This window comes from Aulonocara sp. 'chitande type north' Nkhata Bay, linkage group LG6, assembly GCF_057382095.1.
Source record: "Aulonocara sp. 'chitande type north' Nkhata Bay isolate Kocher_YH1m ecotype deep benthic linkage group LG6, A_spYH_male_GT1.1, whole genome shotgun sequence".
NCBI lineage: Eukaryota > Metazoa > Chordata > Actinopteri > Cichliformes > Cichlidae > Aulonocara > Aulonocara sp. 'chitande type north' Nkhata Bay.
This window is the reverse complement of record NC_141349.1, coordinates 26,774,420-26,795,625: the sequence shown is the minus strand read 5'-3', so window position 1 is coordinate 26,795,625 and position 21,206 is coordinate 26,774,420. Positions and strand designations below refer to the sequence as shown.

Sequence of the window (21,206 nt, the reverse complement as noted above, 5' to 3'; positions counted from 1 at the left end):
TCTTTTCTATGTTCCTGGTGAACACGCAATACAGAAATAGAAATGTGTTCTTGCACGACGTTTAAAGACTTAATTTTAAAGCTCCAGTCTCATAAATATGACTCATCTACTTTTTTTTCTTTTTCTAACATCAAATAATATGCACAAATAAATGTTTACTCACATATACTGTTGAGTCATCGTATTCCCACTGAATGATGAAGCAGCAGGAGGAAAAAAGAAGAAGAGAGAAACACATTATGAGTAATAGTCAAAAGGACTTTTTTTTTTATCTGCATTTAACAAAATCTCCAGTTTAATTTAAATAAAACGTAATAACACACATTAAGGCTGTTTAACCTTATCAGATTGTAAATCTTATTTTAGGAATTCTGTGAGTCAGGCTGTGTTCACATTACTTTTAGAGTTGCGATGGGAAAAATTCTCACATTTACCAGAAAACAAAACAAGAAGAAACAAATGCTAGCTCCACTTACTCGAAAGAGTAAGAGTCAGAAAATAGTTTACCCTTACTGAAAAAAGCGCATTTTTAATGTTGAGTTTAGATGTTAAAGATGTAAAGTACGATACTTAACACTGTGGTATTTTCTTTACCAACGGACTTTGGCTGACATGACATTTGCTTGCTTTTGCTGGCACATAACATGAGTTACTAGCTGTTATTACTACTTGGACATTAGTGGAGTTACATAACATGTGATGAGAATAATGATTTTGTTCTCACGTCTGCTCGCTAAGTGTTTAGCTACGGGTTGCGGACTGTTGACTTAGCACAATCAGGAGAAAACACTGATTCTCAAATACAAGTAAGCCCACAGCTGGGTGAAGAGATTTAGACAACAGAGAGGGTGCATTTAAGCAAAATTTAATTTGGATCCTTTTTAGTTGATGTCTCTATAACTGTTGATTCTTTAAAATTGTGGTGAGGGTTTGAAGGTTCTTTCATTTCTAAAGGGTAGAAAAAGTCTGACATTTGCCGACCTGCACAAAGATGGACCAGCTTGTTTCCCGTATTCATGCAAAACTAAGCGTACTGGTTGCAGGTATGAGATATTATACAGACAAATAAGAGAGTTAGCTTCTTATTTAGCAAATGTGTAGTCACTAATTCTGTTGTCATAGTGTTGTTTCCTGCTATTTTAGTAATATTGGATCCCTGTTTTGTTTTTATTGTTCCAGTAAAGCTCACCTTTAGTTTCACTATTTTATTTAAGTTCTAGCTCTCATTTAGTTTTCTGAATACCTGTGAAGTTGCTGTTCTAGTGTTAGTTTTTTGTGTGCTTGGTTCATATTTAATTTGAGTTAAAATTTGTCATTTTTTTCTTTCTAACATGTTTAGTTTCTTCAGTGTTTTCAGTTCTATAGTAATGTCGTGGCTCACCAGTGCTACCTGGTCTGATGTCTTCTTAGGTTTTAATTGTCTTCTAGCCATTTCCTGCTTTGTTGGGTTAATTTTGCTTCCTTTGCCTCTGTCTTGTTGTCCTTCTTTGCGCTTCTTTTTTTTTTTTAAACTAACAGTTGTTACACATTTCCTGTTTTACTTTAAAAAGTTGGTCCTCTCATGTGTTCTTTTTCCTCCCTACTTGATTGTCCTCACCTGTGCTGATTATACACATCTGAGTCTAATCCCTAGTTAGTCCTCACTGACCTTTCTTCTGTTTGCTCTTTGCTGTTTCTTATGGTTCTCTTTGTGTTTCTGAACTTGTGTTAATGTATTTTGGACTTAAATAAAAAGCCTATATTGTCCTATATTTGGGTCCTAATTCCAGCACAACACCTTCTATGACAGATGGTGTTTGCACAATTGAAATAAGATACTTTATTGTCTTAATGGCCACATCGTGGTTTTTGACATCTGTATAATATGTCCAAGTAAACCTACGTGCTGCTGAACTGAGCTGACTGTGCTAATAATCAGCATTACCATGTAATATAATTTATCTCATAATGTTTTATATTGCATTTATAGATTACTTATTTACAGATTACCCATTAAGGTAATATTCTCGGGTTACCTGTGAGTCATCTATGAGGATGTCCTTGATGAATGGCTGACCCTGAGGTTCTCCGTAGTTCATCCTCACATAATGGACTTGGTAGCCTCGGATCAGACCGTGCTGTCTTTCAGGTGCAGGGGCTCGCCATTTCACCCTAACAGCCGAGGCGTTCACAGTTTCTGCCTCCACCCCTCGTGGAGGACCACTTGGAACTACAAATGCATTTTTGGATAGAAGTCAAGGGTCACAGATGATGGGCAGTTAAACCTCTCAGTTAAAGGCCTTCACTTTAGTGAAGTTTCTTTCTAGTAAAAAAAAAAAAAAATGCTTTCAGGGGCAAAAACAGCCAAAAGCTAAAAAAAGGTGAAAAACTACAACCCTACAAAAAGTCTAAAACAGCTCTGATGTCAGGGAAAAAAAGTCAAAATAGTAAAAAAAATGAGAGCGCTTGAGGAAAAACATGGAGGAAAAAAGCAGTGGAGGATAAGAAGCAAATGTAGAAAAGATAAGAATGGCAGATAGAAAAGGATTTGTTGCCAGGGGCAGATAAATAGTGGCAGGCAGTCAAAGAGAAAATACTGTTATCAAGAAAAACCTCTCCCGTACTGCCAAGAACTACACTTCTTTCCCCAAAAAGCAAAAATATACAAAAAGAAGGAAAAAACTCCAGCCACCTTTATCTATTTGACAGACCCACCCACAAGCACAAAGAGTACTGGAATCAAAAATATAACAAATTACTCTAGATACAATAAGACACTGCACTGGTTTAACATTAGATGTATCAAAATAATTGTAAAGGTACTGGAAATGATTTGGTAGGACAGATTACTGGTGAGAAAAGCCAAGGTGAGGAAAGATTGAGGTACACCGACAGCCTTGTTATTGTTAGAGGGGACTATTGCTAGCTTTCGACAGGAAAATCTCAGCAATCCTTTTAGTAAAAAGAGGGGCTTTTAGAAGAAAGGGAAAGGTGAGGAAAAAAGATGCTGGTTCAAAAAAATAAAAGCGGATAATGCCAGCTGCTGCAGGAAAAAAGGGGACTGCTGCTGACAAGAGAAAGCAGTGGTGAGGGAGATTCTGTATGTTGGCAGATTCTGGTGGTTACAAAGGAAAAATAAAGAGGAGGTTTTCACTGGAGGGTCTGACAGTGGTTCACAAATGCATTGTCCGTTTAAATTGCAGCTCAAGAACAGAATAAATGAGTTTACTGGCCAGTAGAACAAGCTTGCTGTTAGTTTAGGGTGCTGCTTGGTTAGTAAGTTAGAGGTAGCGACTATTAGTAGGGAGGACCATCCTATTTTTATTTGTATCTTTTGTTGGGAACATACCATCTTCCTCAGTGCGGATAAGAAGCTGTAAACTTTCTGGTCCATCCCCAGCTTCCGTCTGTGCCCTCACGGTTATGCCGTACTCAGTCCATTTCTCTAGGTTTTCCAGGAGATACGGAGAACTTTCCGGAGAAATTCCATCAATTCTTTTTGATGTTTTGTTGCCCTCTGTAGTGGCATACTGGATGGAGTATCCTGTAATGATGCCGTTCTGAAACTCCACAGGTGGTGGTGCCCAACTTACCAGGACGCTGGTAGAACTGGGACTGGTGCATTTGATGTCCTGGGGAGGTGCTGAAGGAACTGATTGGCCAGTTTTGAGGAGGCACAATAGGGGTTGTTTGGGTAAATGTTATTTGGTTGTGTGTACAAGTTGTTATTGGTGGGTGGAGAGGTGAGTGGAGAAGTGAGGTTTGCCATGGGGGTGAAATTGAGCAGATGAGAGACAGAGAGCAAAAGACAAAGAAACACAAAATGAAAAAGAAACTCTGGAGAACTGAAGCTCTTTTGAAAAATGACCATAGAAATTAAAAGATGGTTGAACAGAGATACTGAAATGATGGGTGTCAACTTCTGTTTGGTAGCAATGTTTGATTAATGAAAACGAGTGAATGACAAAAACACTGACTAGAGCTTGAAACACACATACCTTCCCATAATTTGTCCTTACAGCCTACAAGCCTCTGTGGTCCATGTTGGACTTCTCATGTCTATCTGCCAACCTCGTCTTACCTTGTTTTACTGAGTCTCTTACGGACCTCAGATTGGTAGCCAACAAATGAAGTTTTTCTGGCAATCTTAAAAGAATTGCTTAGTACTGTATGCAAAATACATCAACTAAAGCTAAGTTCTTGAAATAATTATTGGTCTTTTATATATTTGTTGAAATATCAATTCTGAGGTCAGCTCCAGCTATGGTCTTGATTGATGATGGCCCCTTTTTGACAATGCAACAATGCCACATATGTGTCTAATTAAAATTGCAGCAGAGAAACCTACGTGATTTAGCATTACATGTATTTGCTTTTGCATTGTCAAAACTGGATCTTGTTTCTCTTTCGCTCTCACAAACACCTTCACACTTTCACACACTGCAGTCTGTGCAGGTAGACCTACGTGTCTGTGGTGTGTCAATGGACACTTCATTGGTATATGCCCCAATTCCATTTTTGCTTTTGGCAGCTAGCTGGAAGGTGTAGGTGGAAAAGGGCTTCAAGTTCTTGAGCAGGTAGGATGTGGTGGGCTCAAAGCTCACTTTTTTCTGAAGGGACAAAAAGACAAGAGTTAACTTTTTATAACTAGATCAATAATGATATCAAATTAGTATCACTTTACACAATCGTATTTGAATTTGTTATTGTCTATCCACCTACCAATGTGATCAGAATTTTAGGGACACTCATTAAGGGCATGGATGTCATGGTATCTTGGAGCTTTTAATGATTTCTTTCAACTTTTCATTTTTTCAGGTGACTGATTTTACAGCATACATCTTTAGTGACTGTTTGCTGAACTGGCAGAATTAGCAGAGTTTGTTTGAAATGGTTGGTTTCCTGAGACAGAACTGGCTGATCCACAAATTTTCAATAGAGTTGATGTTGGGGCTTTGGGAAGCCCTTCCAAAAACGTAACATCAAACATTTCAAAAATGGTTTTGATGTGTGTTTGGGATCATTGTTCTGTTTCTTTACTCGTTTTTCCCATTGTTTTAAAAAATTGGTCAATCCAACAACTGCTGTGAAACTAATCCATGTTATGCGGGAAAAGAGAAACTACCAGTTGTAATCAGTCACGATCACCAATGATTAAAAGAATCAAGATTCAAATTGAGCCTGTTTGCGTGCCCTGTTGAGCCTGTGTGGACTCCAGAAATAAATAAATCATTAAATTCAAACTTGTGCACTCAATTCATGTTTTTTAAAGTCATTAAAGTTTTCTTTTCTGTACAATCATACCACCCTGAAAACTGAACAGTTCAAAGAAAACATTCAACGTCCAAAATGATCATGACATTCATACCAATGATGGGTTTAGGTAAACTTCTGACCACAACTTTACCTATAAAATTATACATTTATGAAAACAGCCCATTTAGTGACAATTTTTTTAATCTCCCCATCTTTACCTCTTCTGTGTTGTCAGCTCGTCGGTAAACAAGTTCATATCCTGTAATCTGGTTATCTGGGCCACCCTGGGTCGTTGGAGCCACCCAGGACAACAGGATACTGGTTTCAGACTTTGCCTCACCCTTAAAATCTAATGGTTGAGAAGGAACTAAAGGGGAAGAGGATTGTTTAAAGAACACTAAGACTACATAATCTTAACCATTATATGCCATTTGCTTCTCTTATTTTACCTCCAGTCTTGGCTATAATCTGCAGGTCCTGGGACAAGGGGCCATCTCCTACAGAGGTAAAGGCCAGCACTCGGATGTAATAAGTCTTGTTAGGAGTCAAATCCTGGATGGTGATGAAGCTGGATCCACGCACCATCTGCTTCTCCCACTGCACAACACCGGTGCACAACACAATGCATGAATGCAAGCAGGCACACAGATACACTCTCATACCTTATACATCTTGGCAACACAAGTTATCATCTGTTATGCATAAATAGTAACAATAACAATAAGCCAAACCACACACACAGGAATACACACCTGGTTCACTGGCAGCGAATTGTCAGAGGTGTAGTACACTCTGTAACCAACCACCTGTCCATTAGGTTCCTCAGGCTCATCCCAGTGGATCATTGCTGTTGTGGCGCTCAGCATCCGACCTATGACCTACAAATAAAAAGAGTAAAATTAAACACCAAGTGCAAAAGTGACACAAATGTGGAGAAAGTTTAAACCTGGATTCTGCTAATAGGCAACAGGGGACAGTTTATGTGGTTGCCAAACGGACAATGATCGCATTTAAGTCTAGGGGGAAAAGACCCTTCATCTATAGAAGGTGTACGTTTTGGTTGACATGTCAATATTGCGCGTGTGAAAGTGCCATCGCACTACCACCACCATGTTTGACTATTGGTAAGTTCTTTGTATTGAAATGCTGTGTTAGTTTTACACCAGCTGTAAGAAGATTCAGGTCTTCAAAAATCCAACTTTTGTCTCATCAGTCCACAGAATACTTTTCCAAAAGTCTAGGAGACCAATAAGATGCTTTTTGGCAACTGGGAAACGTTTGTGTTCTTTTTGGTCAGCAGTGTTTTTTCCTTGGAACTCCTCCATGGATGCTTCCCCCCCCCCAATCTCTTTCCATGTTGAATCTTGAAGACTGGCCTTAACTGAGACAAGTGAGCTGGCAGTTCTTTAGATGTTATTCTGGGTTCTTTTGCGCCCTCCTGGATAAGTCACCGATGTACTCTTGGAGTAATTTCGGTAGGCTGGCCAATCCTGGGAAGGTTCACCACTGTTCCAAGTTTTCTCAATTTGTAAATAATGGTTTACATCAGGGTTCAATGGGGTCCTAAAGCCTTACAAATGGCTTTGTAACATCTTCCAGACTGATAGATGTCAGTGTCTTTGTTTGTCAGCTATTATTGAGTTGTTTGTAGATTGTGGCACAATGTGTTACTTTAAAAAAAGATCTTTTGGCCTACTTCATTTTGTCAGACAGGTGTCAGATATGTAAGGGGTTTCTTGATTCAGCAGTCCTAGAAGTAATCAGGTCTGGATGTGGCTAGTTCAACTGAACTCTTTGCAAAAACATGATTAATCACAATTAATTAATAATTGAAAAAGGAGGACTGATTACTTTTTTGATGCAGAACCTGGGAAGTTTGGCATGTTTTTTCCATAAAGAAATGAAACCATTGTGTAAAAACTGCATTTTGTATTTACTTATCTTTGTCTAATATTAAAAGTTGTTTGATGATTGGAGAGATGTAAACATGACAAATATGCAAAAACAAAACAAAAATAAAACTAAGAAATCAAGAAGGGGGAAAAAAGTTTGTCACAGCACTGGAAAACAGCACACACTGAAATGCATTAAAATAGAGGTTACATAAATGCATCCTCATATTGAACCAGAAATACCAATTTGTATTTATATGCCTAACTAGTCAAGTTGCATATTACATCCATATCTCTCTACATGTAATATGAAATGTTATGATATGTAAAATGTATAATATGTGAGGTGAAGCCTTAGAAAAATTTGGTCTCTGACCAAATGTAAATGATTTAAAACCCTATATAAATATAAGAAACATGTATTTTATAGAAAATTATGATGATTTATTTTGGCTAAAATGCCATCACTGTGATATTTTATCCAATTCCACATTTTTGTATACCATAGTTTGCAATAATTAGTGAAATAAATCCTGGTATATGGCCCTTTGAACAAATTCTAATCATTCCAGTATGTATGCTTGTACCAAATTTGAAATTCCCTCAAAGCTTTTATGAGAATAGAACAGGATGGACAGACAGCTCCAGCAACGGCTGTCTCAGAGTCAAAAATAGCCTCGATCCATATTTGGAAAGAACATTTTTATCGCTGTAAAAACTGCTTTCCACTTTGTCAAATAAAGGCATCATCCTGACCTGGCGAGGAGGCGAGGAGGGGGCCTGCTCAGCTGTGCGAGCCTCCACCACCTCGCTGGAGGGGCCCTGACCAATGGTGTTGACAGCTGCCACCCGAAAGTCATAGTGAGAGTAAGGACTCAGGCCGCCCACACTATAGCGTGTTGTAGCAATGCCATCAATCTCTTTATAGGGGTCCTCTGAGCCTTTGGCGCGATGCTAGATGAAACAAGAGATGAAAAGGGGAAGAAGAAGTAGTACAGACTGAATTCAAGCTGCAATAAACAACTTTGTATTGAGTTAACAGCTACAGCTGTGTCTGTATACATAAATACATCAAAACTATGTAAAACCATACCTGCATCTACTCATCTAGATTTACATTGAAATGTACAGAGTGAAATTTGGCAATTCATGTTTCATGCAGGAGTCCTGCAATTTAGAAAGTGAGTATTTCAATACTACTGTTAACCATAGTACTATTAATTCATTCTCTTTTATGAATTTACCACTGTCAGTAGGGAGTATTCACAGGACACCAGATTTACTTTGAACACTTCGAGGAAGGTTATTAGTATTGGGAGAAACAGGGATTCCTGCCTTTGCAGCCATACTAAGTAGGCTTGAGGCCAACATAATAACAGTTTATATTGATAAATCCTAGTGCTAAGACTCTGGGTATGCAGAGAATGCAATAATTCATAAATAGCATTTTTTATTTACAACAGAACATAGAAAACATGACATTTTCTAAATCCTTTAACGATATTATTTATTCTCGATAACGAGTCTTTACACGTTTACATTGAGGAACATTATTGCGAAATTGTTCCACGTTTTGTATTTTTAATAAAATGATAAAATGCCTCAATTCAAGCTTTCTGTGCATTGTTCTGAAAATATTGGTTTATGAGATCTGGAATTCACTGGATTGTGTTTTATGTATACAGCATTATACATCCCAAGTTTCTTGGAATTCGAGTTGTATAATGTGTGTCTCAGCAATTTGTGTACATATAGTGCTGTGAGGGAGGTAATGTTTACGTGCTTACAAGTCTGTTATACCTGTATGATATAGTAGGAGACGGGTTCAGGGTTTCCAGAATCCCAGGTGAGAGTGATGCTTGTTGCAGTTCTCTCTGTCACCACAGGCATGCCAGGAGCCTTTGGCAAAGCTGAAGTGTGGAAAAAAGACGAGACATATTTTATTGTTTATTGTAATAGACAGCTGGGCAGAGACACGTTTAGCACTCTAGTGCATCACCTCTTTTTTAAGCGCCCCAAGCAACATTTTCTCAGTGTTTCTTGATAGGATTTAAGCTGCTCAGCAGATCAGGGCCTTCTTTGTCATATATATTTTTTTTAATTAATTCTCTAAATATTTTGTCTTGAAGAGAAACACGCAATGAATTTAAGACCACTTAACAGCATTTTACTGCAAAGCTGTGCTAGTTTAATGTATAGACATGGCTTGGTATTGTCTTGCTGACAGAAGTAAGACTAGTTTACTGGTAGCCCACAGGATGCAGTTCTTGATTTTTTTTAAAGAAGAATTTCATATTTTTGACTGAGTCTTACAATCTTACATGAGTTCAGGCCCAGAACTCATACAGTGTAACTCGTGCAACTCTTTCTGGATTTTTGTCTTACACTTTTCATGTTTATTTATTCATTGCATGGTGAAGTCTTACAGTAGAAACCATGACAAGCATTGTTCATTGAGCTCAAAGAGAGATTTTCACAAACCCATTAGGTCAGTTTTTAATGTAGTGCCACTTGAGGCCATGAAGATCATAGTAATTCAATATTGTTCTAGGTCTTGTCCTTTGAGTACATAGATTTACCACAAGCTCTTTAAATTTCAACATTTCTTTTTAATTTTTGTGATGACAATCCCCATTTTTCCTTCTGAAAGACTTTAAAAGTCTCTATGGATGCTCTTTTCATACAGTATATCATTACGTTAGCTACCTGTTACCCATTTGCCTAAATAGCTGAAAGATACTCCAACAGGCGTTATTCCTAAGAACTTTCTTAAAACACAAATTTTCTTTCTTACCCCTGTTCCAACTTTTCTGAGAGTTACAGGAACTCAATTCAAAATCAGCACATTCTTCACAAAGTAACTACAACAGTAAAATCTCAGCTTCAGTATTTAACACGTTTTTCATACAATACTGAGTTTAGATTTGCACATCACTACACTGTCTTTTGATTTCCATTTGCTTAAAGCAGCTCCCCAAGGAATAGAGTTGCATTTGAAACCAAATTAACCCTCTTGAAATAATTAAGTATTCAAACTGATACAGCTGTTACAGCAATAAAAAAGAGCCTTTTCCAATCTAAACCATAACAAAACAAATCTAACTAAATCTCATAAGTCCATGTTACGGCCCTAGCAGGGCCTCCTCCTGAAGTTGCCTGTGTGGGCGTGTCCTACCATCTCTCCTGCCTTAGGTGCCACCTTTTTCTATCGTACAGCTGACTCACGTCAGCAATTAAAGGTATTTAAGGGCAGAGAAAGGTGAGCTCTGGCGCCAGAGTGCCATGTGAGTGGTTGCAGCTAGTTAGCTGTGTGTTTGCACTAAGTTAGCTGTGTGAGTGTTTGGAGGTTGCAGCTAGTGACATTGTTTTTTTGTGATTGTTTGCTTGGTGGAGAGTGTTTGGTTACTAACCTTTTTTCTGGCTTCCATTATAATAGTTTCCTCTTAATTTTAATTAACTGTAAAACATGTAGTTGTCTTTGTATCTGCTTCAAATGTATTCAGTGACTATTTGTCTGCGTCCATATAGTACAGAACTGCATCTTTAGTGTGTTCATTAGATGCACTCATTACTTTCCTCTTCAATACATATTTTTAACATCCGTATATAAAGGAGCTCTCATACAAATAAGTTTCTTTACTGTCTTACTTTTTAATTCTTTTGTAATAAAAATACATGTTAAACAGAGAGAAAGAGAGTACTGCAGTTCTGCCTTATTACAAAGTCATAAGCAAAATCGCCCTCGATTAAGGTTGGTGTATAACTCTTTTGTTCCTATCCTTTCCACTACTCACCTTTAACTATAATCTGTGCCACTGCCTCAATCACACCTAGCGTTGACATGGCAACGCACGTGTAATTGTTGGACTGGCGTACGTCAGTCAGTTCTAGTACATTGCGGCCAATGGGCATGTCGTCCTCTGGCGTCAGGTCTTCTGCCCCCAGCATCCATTTCACATATGGCATGGGTGAGCCTACCGCCACGCAGGTGATGTTGACGTTCCCTCCTGGCATGATTTCGCTATCCGCCGGAGGAATGGAAAAGCGAGGGGGGACACGGCGCACTGGACCAAACGGCAAAGAAGGCAAGAGAAGACAAACAATTACAATTTAATGATTGTGCAGAGCGATGGAGAACAATCAGGAGTTTTGAGTTCTGAGATAAAGTTTTATGACATTCAAGTTAGAGTACAAGCATTTGAACAGTCTGGTACACTACCATTAGGGTGCATGTGATATCAAGATGTTTTATTAATGTGAATTTTAAAATTTTATGAACATAAAAGACAGAAAAAAGGAGAACAAAAATCACAACACACACACACATGCATTCACATGGAAAAACAGCACATGGTATATTACTCTGGAGTAAAATGTACAGGCGGGTTTAGACTTTCAGTATTGCACACAGCCCACAGCTGAGCCACACAAACAGAAAGTGTCAGTTTAATGGAAGAAAAAAGGCAAAAAACAACAACTCAGGACTCGAGAGAACCACTCGGTCGTTACAGTACCAACCTTCTCGCAGCTCTGCAGTGGGAGATATGACATGGCGGGAGGAGGAAGAAAAGACAGGAAAATGCAAAATATCAGAAAGAGAATACAAGACAAAGAGAGATATGTTAGACAAAAAGAGCTTTGCAAGGTGGCAAAATACAGAAAGGACAAGAGAACGAGCAAGGAAGGGCAAGAACGTGTGAGGGGAGGACAGGAAAGAAAAGGAGGCCATACATGGCCAACGTTGGTGAAAGCGTTCCTGTTTAAGGCAGGCTCCTCTGCCAGCTGTCTCCATAGACTGCCTGTCAAACACTCACTGAGCAGCTCTGCAAGATTTCCCTGGCCCTGCAAGCACTGTTAGACACACATCACTGACTGTATGCTGTTTGTGTTTATGTGTACGTGCATGTGGATTTTATATATGACATAGGTGTGTATCCTAATGTGTGTGAATTCAGTGTTTGCTATGTATCCCCATGAGCCATGTTGGAGTCAGAAAAAAAGAAAAAAAAAGATGCTCCACTGTTTAAGACCTTTTTTAAGGGGTGGGTTGAAGGCAGACAACAGAGCAAAAGGCCCCAGGAATAAAAATGTCTCCGAGATTCAAACATTTCGTGGGTATGCGTGTGAACGTGCGTGTGCTGAAGGAGCAGAGGGGAAGACAGCGCCTGAGGAGGTGAGATGGCTGTCAGATTTGGAGAGAAATACAAGTTTTAACCAGACAATGATTTGGTTTTTCTCTGAGGTCTAAAGGCTAAGAGAGCAGGGCAAAGAGATAAGTGACTCGAGTGAAACATTTAGGCCAGCCTTAAGAGCGCTCATTCTTAAACCATCCAGTTTCATTGCTCGATAGCTAAAAACTATAAAATATAGTCTACTTAAAAGCATTGTATCATGTTAATAAATTAGATATATTCCTAATATAGGTCTATCTACTGATACGTGTGTGTAAATTTCATCTCATCCACACATAATCATTAGAATTGTTGCATCATCATAAAAAAAGTGTTCAAACTCTTACCTCTTACATAAAGGTTAGCTGGGGTGGAATAACGTGTCCCATCCCTGTTGGTAGCAACACACTCATACTTCCCCTGGTCTGACTCCTCACTCATCTCTATCTGGAGGGCACCTGGATGCATGGAGGGACGGAGAGGAAGAGCAAAAAGATAAAGAGAGGACAGAGAGTCACACAGACAGACAGACAGACAGAAGAAAGAGCAATCACACAGAAGTGGAAGACATTAGGAATTTTGATATAGTAAGTATATACATTAACATATAAATGGTAAAAAAAAAAACTGCAGAAAGAATAAGAATAAATGAGTCTGTGGGCATTTTCAGAAAACAAACAGGCTGAACTCATTCTGAGGAAAGTAGGGGTACAAACAGAGCCAAATCTATAGAGCGACTTTAACAAGTTTCTACCACTTTCAGCAAGAATCTGCCCAAAACAAGGGTCAGCTTCCTGATTTCAAAATATGAAAAAAAGAAAAAAGAAAAAAAGAGAAAAACAACCCAAAAGACCAAAACAAAACCTACAAAAAAGGAGAATGCGGTCTTCATGCAAAGCAAATGAAACAAACAGCTAGAATGCGCAGAAATCCGTCACTGTATTTTGAGAAGAAAAAAAAATGCTGAAAATTGAGATGCAGTTACATTAAGCAACAAATCATGTTTCATTTTCCAAGGATAACGTCTGACAAAAGATATTGCCATGGCAATAAGATTTCCCCAACCCTTTCGGATCCACCAATGGGATCAGGAGTGTGATGTCAATTTAAAACACACCCAATAAGGAGGTAAAGACATCAACCGACCTCCGTCAAGGCCAACAGATGGGAAAAAAAAAAAGAACGACATACGCAAAGCCTTGGGAAGGGACCGATGTTTTCTCGCTCCCTGAAAATAGAAAAACTGTCAAAAAAAGAGTCAACCAGAGGTTCTTTAAAGATGGTGTGGTAAGGCAAAAAAGCGCCCATAAAAACTTTATCAAAAAAGTGGTTGTTTGGGGCTTTTTATCGGTAATGAGAGAGGTAAAGAGAGAGGTAATGGTAAAAACCATGAAAGTATGTGTGTTTCTGTGTGTGTGCGTGTGGAGATTTGAGAATTTATGTGTGCGTGTGAGCGCACTCATGTTTGCAAGTGTGTGTCTGAGTCTTTGCCATCTGGACTTTTCAGCCTGAGCGAATAACAGCTGGGAGGAAAAACAAAACTGGGACGTTTGATTGGGCAAATAGAGACAAGGTAGAAGGAGAGGCCAGGCCAAGCTTAGGTCAAGACCTCTGAGAAAAAGAGAGAAAAAAAAAAAAAGAAATTCAGGTCACAAAAATTTAAAAAGCAACAAACAAACAAACAGAGGTAGAAGTGAGTACGCTTTTTCACCTCAAACTAAGCAACAAAGAAAGAAAACCAAGTTGTAAACATATCATGCGTTTGATTGGAAACACGGTCGATGTGAACGGTGGTTAAACTGATGGGTACGAAAGAGAGATCACAACATGACAAGGAAGGAAGCAATGGACTTCTTTGTTACAGAGTGAACGCTGAGGCTGAGATGGAAAAATTAAAGTGTGAAGAGGGGATGAAGGATGAGAAGAGGGGAGGTGACAGTCATAGTATAATGAGTTGCTTGCTCAACTCCAATTCCTCCTCTTGCACCTACTGCAGATCTGAAGCAGTTGGATGAGTTTTACCAATGTCACAGAGTCTTGAGTCTTTTGGACTAAACCCCATATTGATTAACCCACCCGGGGCTGCTTTTCAGATCTGTGAGACAAGTAGGAACCAGGGGTTGAAAAGGAATCAGGCCACTGTGTCATGTTGGTCCTCCCAGCAGTCTTACCTCGTATGGGCGTGCCACCTGAGTGGGCAATGAATGCACGAGATTAGAGAAGGAGAAGAAGAAGAAAATGTTAGTACCACAGAAGGAGAAGGGGATAAGGGAGGGAGGGACTGGGGGAAGGGGGTCGGGGTGGGGAGTAACTTGGCAAGGAGAAGAATCAAATTAGAGAGAAAGACTCAAAATATAGATCCTTACAGAGCGAGAGGAAGAAGAGGCATAAAGGAAATAGAATAAACTAAGACAGAATAAGCCTGAGAAGAGGAAAAACTGACCTGAGATAGAGCGATAGACAGTGACAGAGCTATAAGGAGATGGGTTATTGATTGGACTTTATTGACTTGTAGCAGGGGTGGATGTGGCTATAGGAGAAGGGTGTCTGCACTACACTCATCTGGGTGTCTAAAAAGTGTATTGGCGAACTCTAAGTCCATTAACTACTATGAGCTTTTAACTGCTCTTGTCCTCTAAATGGCTCGAAACCAGGTTTAATCCTGCTAGTTGCAAAGTGTGTTAAAACCTCTATTAGATAATGCGATATTTGCCCCATGCAAGGCAAGCACCCGCTATTTTAGTTCGTGGCTTCTGAGTTCATCTGAGTAGTGAATTTCCTAGTAAATTCACTCTTAGCCAGTCACATCACAGGTCTCTATTCTCTGAAACAGCTGTGCCAATTACAGTGATGCATGATGACAACAGCTCCAAAAACAGCAAGAGGCTGATTAAAAAATGTTATTATTGTCTGGGTGGTGCCGAAAGGCACATCCTAAACACACAACACATCAAATTTTCAGCCAAAGGCAGATGGTGTGGGTTTTTATTCAAGTTGTGGAATAATACCAGAAACAAACAATAAAAACGTGGCAGAAGCCTTTGATGTGCCCTAATCTCTCAGAACTACCTTAAATGATAAATGCTGACATGCAGCTTTGCACAAAATAAACATTTTTTATGGTGATTTAAAAGACTCAACTGTCTGGAGAGCGATTAATTAAGGTGATGTATTTGCATAAATCATAAATACATATTTTCATACTCTGTCATACTTCATTTGCTCTCGCTGATGAAATCACAACAGCGTGGTTCCCAGATAACTTTTCCCAGCACGTCTATACATATTTTCCACCAAAAATGCAGACACCCCACGCGGCGCTGACTTATTGGAATGAACTCACACCTGTTTGTGTGACGTGCGCACAGTGTGGTCGCAAAGTAAAGTCATTTAAAGGTCAGGAAATTACCAAACCGATAAAGCGCAAGCTTTTGTGCCACCACTAAAATAGGGCTTATCACATCAGAGCGCTTTCAGCAGGGCATCAACTGTCAGCCAAGAAATGCTCAACTGAAATCAGACGCATGTGTCGAGCTGATGTCTCTTAGGCTCATCTTAAGGTATCTAAACTGAAAATGTATTTTAAAAAAAGTATAGCAAAGTTTTTTAAGGTAATACTACCTATGAGAAATGAAAGCTAAAGCCAGCCTCTACTTCCCCCCCCTCAGTCTTATAATGAAATTTTAAAATTTATAAACTAACATGACAAAAAACATCAGTTTTAATCAGATTAAACTATATATCAGAAAGTAGATTTGCAATTTAACAGATACAACTCTGCCTTTAAAGGTGTAACATGAGGAAAAGCTAAGGTCTGAGTCCTCACATTACAGGAAAATTTAAGCTGTAGTAATCGCATATTTGGCCCACTGTGCATTTATATGCCAAAGAAGTTTTTCTAAATCAAGTAAATGATTCAAATGTCTAAAACATTTCACGTGATTGTTGGAAAATTAGTGGAAATTACAGCATCACTAAATTTTCAACTATCCATAAACTGAGCAGACGAGATTGTTTCTTCTTCTTTCTAAAACAGTTAATCCTTACTAAGCTCTTTTTTACACTAATGCAGTGTAACGTCTGACCACTACTTTTACACCACAGCAGCTAGACTTATATGTTTTCATATATGCCTATCACAATGCACAGCTAATGTCTAGAAGGCTGAAACGTGGTCTCGATTGATTTCTTTATCCTGGCTCCACCAGTGGCCATCTAGAGCTCATAGCTATTGACTGGTAACTTTATACAGCAGACTGGAGATAGTAAGTGGATGAGTGAAAGGCAGGGTGAGTGAGTGAGTGAGGGAAAGAATATTTGAATTAGCAAAGGAGTGGAAAAGTAAATAGGTGAGTGTGAGGAGAAAAAATATTATTCTCTGGGCGTGGAAGGGCTGCAGGTGCACAGATGAGGGTGAGGTCAGCTACATCTAGGTTGACAGAGTGTGTGTGTGTCTTTCTATGTGCATGTCTGTGTGTGTGTGTGTGTGTTTGTACGTCCTCTTTGTGGCATCTACCTTTAGCCAGTACAATGTACAGGTGCTTTGAGAGACAAGTGCGTGTATTACAGTGGGTGTGTTCACATCTATGCTTTGTGCTGTGTAAAAACTGTTAGTATGCCATGCATTTTAATAACACTGCAATAGTTGTAAAAGTGAGCAGCAGCAAAATCAGTAGCAACATTAGTGAACAGTATATAGAAAAGTGGACAGTGAGGGTGTGGGCCTTGGAACAGAAGCACTTACCAAAGGACTCTGTGGTTAAAAAGATACAAAGAGAAAAGAAACAGCATAGACATTGCATTACAATCGGACCATTAGTTACACAGAGGAGTTGACTTAGTAGAAACACCTTGAAAACTCCACAAAAAAAAGTAATGACATGGAAATTTATACTTTAAAGAATCATACAAGTCACGCTATTTTTCATCATAATAATAACCACTTAAAAAAGCTAACATGGCTAACTACCAAGTATTTTACATTTAAGTTGTAACAATTTTTCTACATCCTTTAAATGTTTTTTTTTAAATTTCTTTATAAATTAAGATAATAAAGAATCCAGTGCAGGGTCTTGGGGGTTGAGCCAGATAATAATAATAATAATAATAATAAAAAAAGCAGGGACACAAACAAATAGGTTGGTATATCCACACAGAAGCCAGAGACTTGGGTGTCCAATCACAAGAAAGGGGGTTTTAGGTCCAGAGTCGGTCCCTGAAAGCAGAAGGAGGACTGAGGAGGGAGCAGACTTACACACTACTGTGGCTCAAGAAAAAAACAAAAATATAAAAAAAAATCTCGATTGAAATGGATTAATGATTTGACTGGAACAGAATAAACTGTCCTCGTATTATTCAATTTTGGTTTTTGAAATTCTGTTATCAGATTTTCTCAGATAACACGAATACATGTTCTTGGGCTCAGTGTCACATCCACCCAGGACGCTCAAATCAGGAAAAACAAAATGTTATTCAAGTAAGTCACAGCAGTGAGCTCTATGTTAGAGAGGCCATTCAGTCAGTACATGCCACCACCACTTGGTTTTGCTAAATCTTGTCTGTAGATACAGTTTTTGAGTTTTTACTAGAGATGTAGCCCACTGATGTCTCTTAGGGACATTTTTAGTATTCTTTTACAGAAACTTTAACTGTCTGTGATGGTGACTTGCACAGGAAGACCTCAGAATTAGGAGAAAAGTCGGGAGTCCACTTTTAAAAAGGCTTAGAAGAGTTTAGAAGGGTTGGCAACCGTATACAGTCAACTCATAACAACAGCAGCAACAGCAGCAGCAGCAGCAGAAAGAGAGGCAGCTGAGAAATACAGCCAGTATCCATAGCAGGAGGAGAGTGGAGTAAGAAAAAGGGTTAACAAGGGCAAGAAAAACAGAAACTTTGTAGGAATGGGAAATAAATAATGGGTTTAAGGGGCAGATATTAAGAAGGGGACATAAAACAAAATGGTGGAGGAAAAACCCTTAAGGTGGAAATAAAATCTGGGATTGAAGAGAAGGCAAAAGAATGGAGGGATAAAAGCACTGGTTACCTGAGCGGAGCTGCTTGATTCTTCCATTGTTATTGGACGTGTTGACCGGGAGGAAATCCTTGAACCAGGTAATTTCTGGGTCAGGGTTGCCACTAGCGGCGCATAACATAGTGGCAGTCCGAGAACGCTCCACCACTTTCAGCTGGGGGCCCATGTCAATGGTGGGAAACCCTGAGGGCAGCTGATCCTCTGGAAGGATTAGGTACACAAGTAAAATATTTAACCTAGTAAGACAGAGAAGCAGTTTTCTTCTAACATCTTCCTGCAGTCTTTTCACCCTCACTTACACGTTTGTCATGTTTTGATTGTACTGAATAGATTTGAGTCCATCGTTCCATGAGACAGGTTGTCTCTGATTTTTGTCCAGTTCTTCTGTAATTTGGAATACCTTGACTATTTCTCCCAGTTTCCTCAACTCCTTAAAAAACACCCTCCCACTGAGAGCCACTTTGTTTGTCCTCAGCTGTCCAGTTTGCTCAATTCTTCCAGCCCACACTGCAGACCACACAGAGATATGCCTAGTTTGTACTAATAACTCTTTGGGAATGACCTTGTTGGCGCAAAAATAAAAGTTTATGCCTGTAAAATTGTGTTATCTTTGGCATTTTTTGTGGATTCAGCTAAAGAAATTGGAACAAATTATGTGTTTTTGTTACAGGCTGTTAGGCAAAAAGCCTAAAGATTCAATTTAAAACAGTTTCTTTCCTAAGTTGTCTGTTATGTGTAGACACAACACTACTTCATCCCTTGAGTTAGGCATCGTTTTATGCTTAAATGAGATCAGTGTTAAGTGGCTCAAGAAACAGACAAACAAACAAACAATCCTCTTAAAATTGTCAGGTACAAGGATGTGAAGTGAAAAGCAGCCAATCACCCCCCTTACTTAAATCTTTGGGAGTAGATCTCACCAAGAATTCAGCATGAAAACAAATAACTGTGTTTCCCCAAATGTCAAACTAATACTTGAGATTGTCCCGCCTGTCTGCGAGCAGTGCAATTTAGGCTATTAAGAAAGCTCTCACACAGTGATCAGTCTGTGCTCAATGTAAGAAATTCCTGAGGCCTGAAGACACACAGCTTAAGCACCGAAATGACATCAGGGAGGTTCAAATGCTAGTCCAGTCTCAGAGGAACTTTCAGGGGAAAACTTGCGAGCTAAATGGTAAAAGACTAATTTGGATTCAGTTTAAGTCAAAATATGTTTCATCAGCCTTGAGTCCAGAGGCAAGACTTTTGAAGAATCCAATAGTGAGGTCAAATAGCATAAGTAACATTTCATCCTACCTGACAAATTCACTAATGCTTTAGGCAACAGCTTTTTGAACAGGAATCAGGTGAGCTACAGTTTCTGTAGCGCCGCGTTTTCTACAGCATGAGCAGGTTGCATAAAGTCAAATGTGTGAGCCCTATAAAGACTTATCTACTGGGACTTGCACTCTTTTGGGATGGAAAATCAAATGTAATTTCATTAAATCAATTAAATCAAAAATAGAGAGTCATTTCACTGTGAGAGAGGAAATCAAAGGCAGCGAACCAACTTCATTCAACTGAAGTAGAAGATTTAACAGAAGGGGGGGACAATGGCTTCGAGGAAGTAGGGGATCAAAGACGAGTGAACCCAGCTCACTAAAAACTGAAATGATACGGTATCCCCCCTTTGAATCAAAAAGCTACAGAGCAAACCAGGTTTTTAAAACTTTGTTCAAGGCTACACAATGAATGCCACATTTGTGAGTCATCTATAATACAGGGAATAAAATCGTTAAATAAAGTCAGACGAACAAGGAATATTTATATAGAAGACAAGTTTATTTTAAGCCCTCAACCCTCCACAATCCCACACACACAAACACTCGCATACATATATTTTTTGTTTTACCCAGAATCCCTTGTGACTTTATCCCTCTACGCCAAACAGAACCTCATTAACGGGAAATCCTAGCGCTGAACCTCGCCAAGGAGATGCTAATTCTGGTACCAGCCCATCGAACCATGGCTGATAGGTCGTGAGACGCCGGTTTCATGAGTGCGTGTGTGGCCTTTTAACAGCTCCGGTTTCAATCAATCACCACGCCCGACAAATGGAAACACGGACATAATAAAAAACCAAGAGAACAAGATGAGAAGGTGTTTGTGTGTACGAGCGTGCCAGCGAGCACGGGTGGCGAAGAGGGCGAAAGTGTGAAGAAGAAAAAAGAGAGAAGGAGAATAGACCAGAATAGATTCAAACAGACTGGGAAAAAGAAAGAGTGACAGAAAGGAAAACACAGCGAGAGAGAACAAGAGAGAGAAATAGAGAAATAGAGAGGGAGAGAGAGCACAAGGGACCTATACAGCATAACAATCATGATTCTCTCTGCTTTCATTATGCAAACGCTTACTTCAAAGCCAGCCCCTTGTAGGCAGGAATAATGCATTCTATTTCATCTACCTGGGGTGGGACACTGCACTGAACATTGAGGGTGCACAGTCAGAATGCTACTCCCTGAGAACGTGCATCTTTCTCTGCCCCTTTCCTACAACCACTTAGCATGTGCGCAAAGAAAACAAAGTTGGAAATGTACCACTGCTGGTTGAAGCGTTTAAAGCCTTGCAAAACACACAAGTATGCTCATGTAATAGCTGAAAATATTTGCACACACATAGAGGTATATGTACAAAGAAACACCACAAAGACAAACACATACACACAAATTTAAAGTTGACAAGGTGGAAAGTGATGTAAATGAAAGGTTGAGGGAGGTTTCAATTGGCTAAAGCACACACACAAGTTAACGTGCGCACACAATCAGCATTCCGCCATCCATGATGGCGACAGGTGTAAGCAACACCGCAGTGTGTTTGGGTCAAAGCCGCTGCAGCATG

At 39.3% G+C, this 21,206-nt stretch overlaps 1 protein-coding gene across 1 annotated transcript in view; it reads right to left on the bottom strand.

The window, feature by feature from the left end:
- Positions 1-21,206, bottom strand: part of ptprdb (protein tyrosine phosphatase receptor type Db) — a 154,835-nt gene that overhangs the window by 28,878 nt on the left and 104,751 nt on the right. Inside the window, exons 9-23 of the mRNA XM_086295938.1 lie at positions 18,342-18,530; positions 17,043-17,051; positions 14,470-14,487; positions 12,646-12,756; positions 11,646-11,657; positions 10,922-11,191; positions 8,928-9,037; positions 7,884-8,081; positions 5,988-6,113; positions 5,685-5,832; positions 5,454-5,602; positions 4,445-4,589; positions 3,329-3,631; positions 2,016-2,209; positions 164-190 (exon numbers count right to left, since the gene is read on the bottom strand). Of these exons, the coding sequence (XP_086152064.1) occupies positions 164-190; positions 2,016-2,209; positions 3,329-3,631; positions 4,445-4,589; positions 5,454-5,602; positions 5,685-5,832; positions 5,988-6,113; positions 7,884-8,081; positions 8,928-9,037; positions 10,922-11,191; positions 11,646-11,657; positions 12,646-12,756; positions 14,470-14,487; positions 17,043-17,051; positions 18,342-18,530 (2,009 nt within the window). The remainder of the gene's footprint in view (positions 1-163; positions 191-2,015; positions 2,210-3,328; positions 3,632-4,444; positions 4,590-5,453; positions 5,603-5,684; positions 5,833-5,987; positions 6,114-7,883; positions 8,082-8,927; positions 9,038-10,921; positions 11,192-11,645; positions 11,658-12,645; positions 12,757-14,469; positions 14,488-17,042; positions 17,052-18,341; positions 18,531-21,206) is intronic.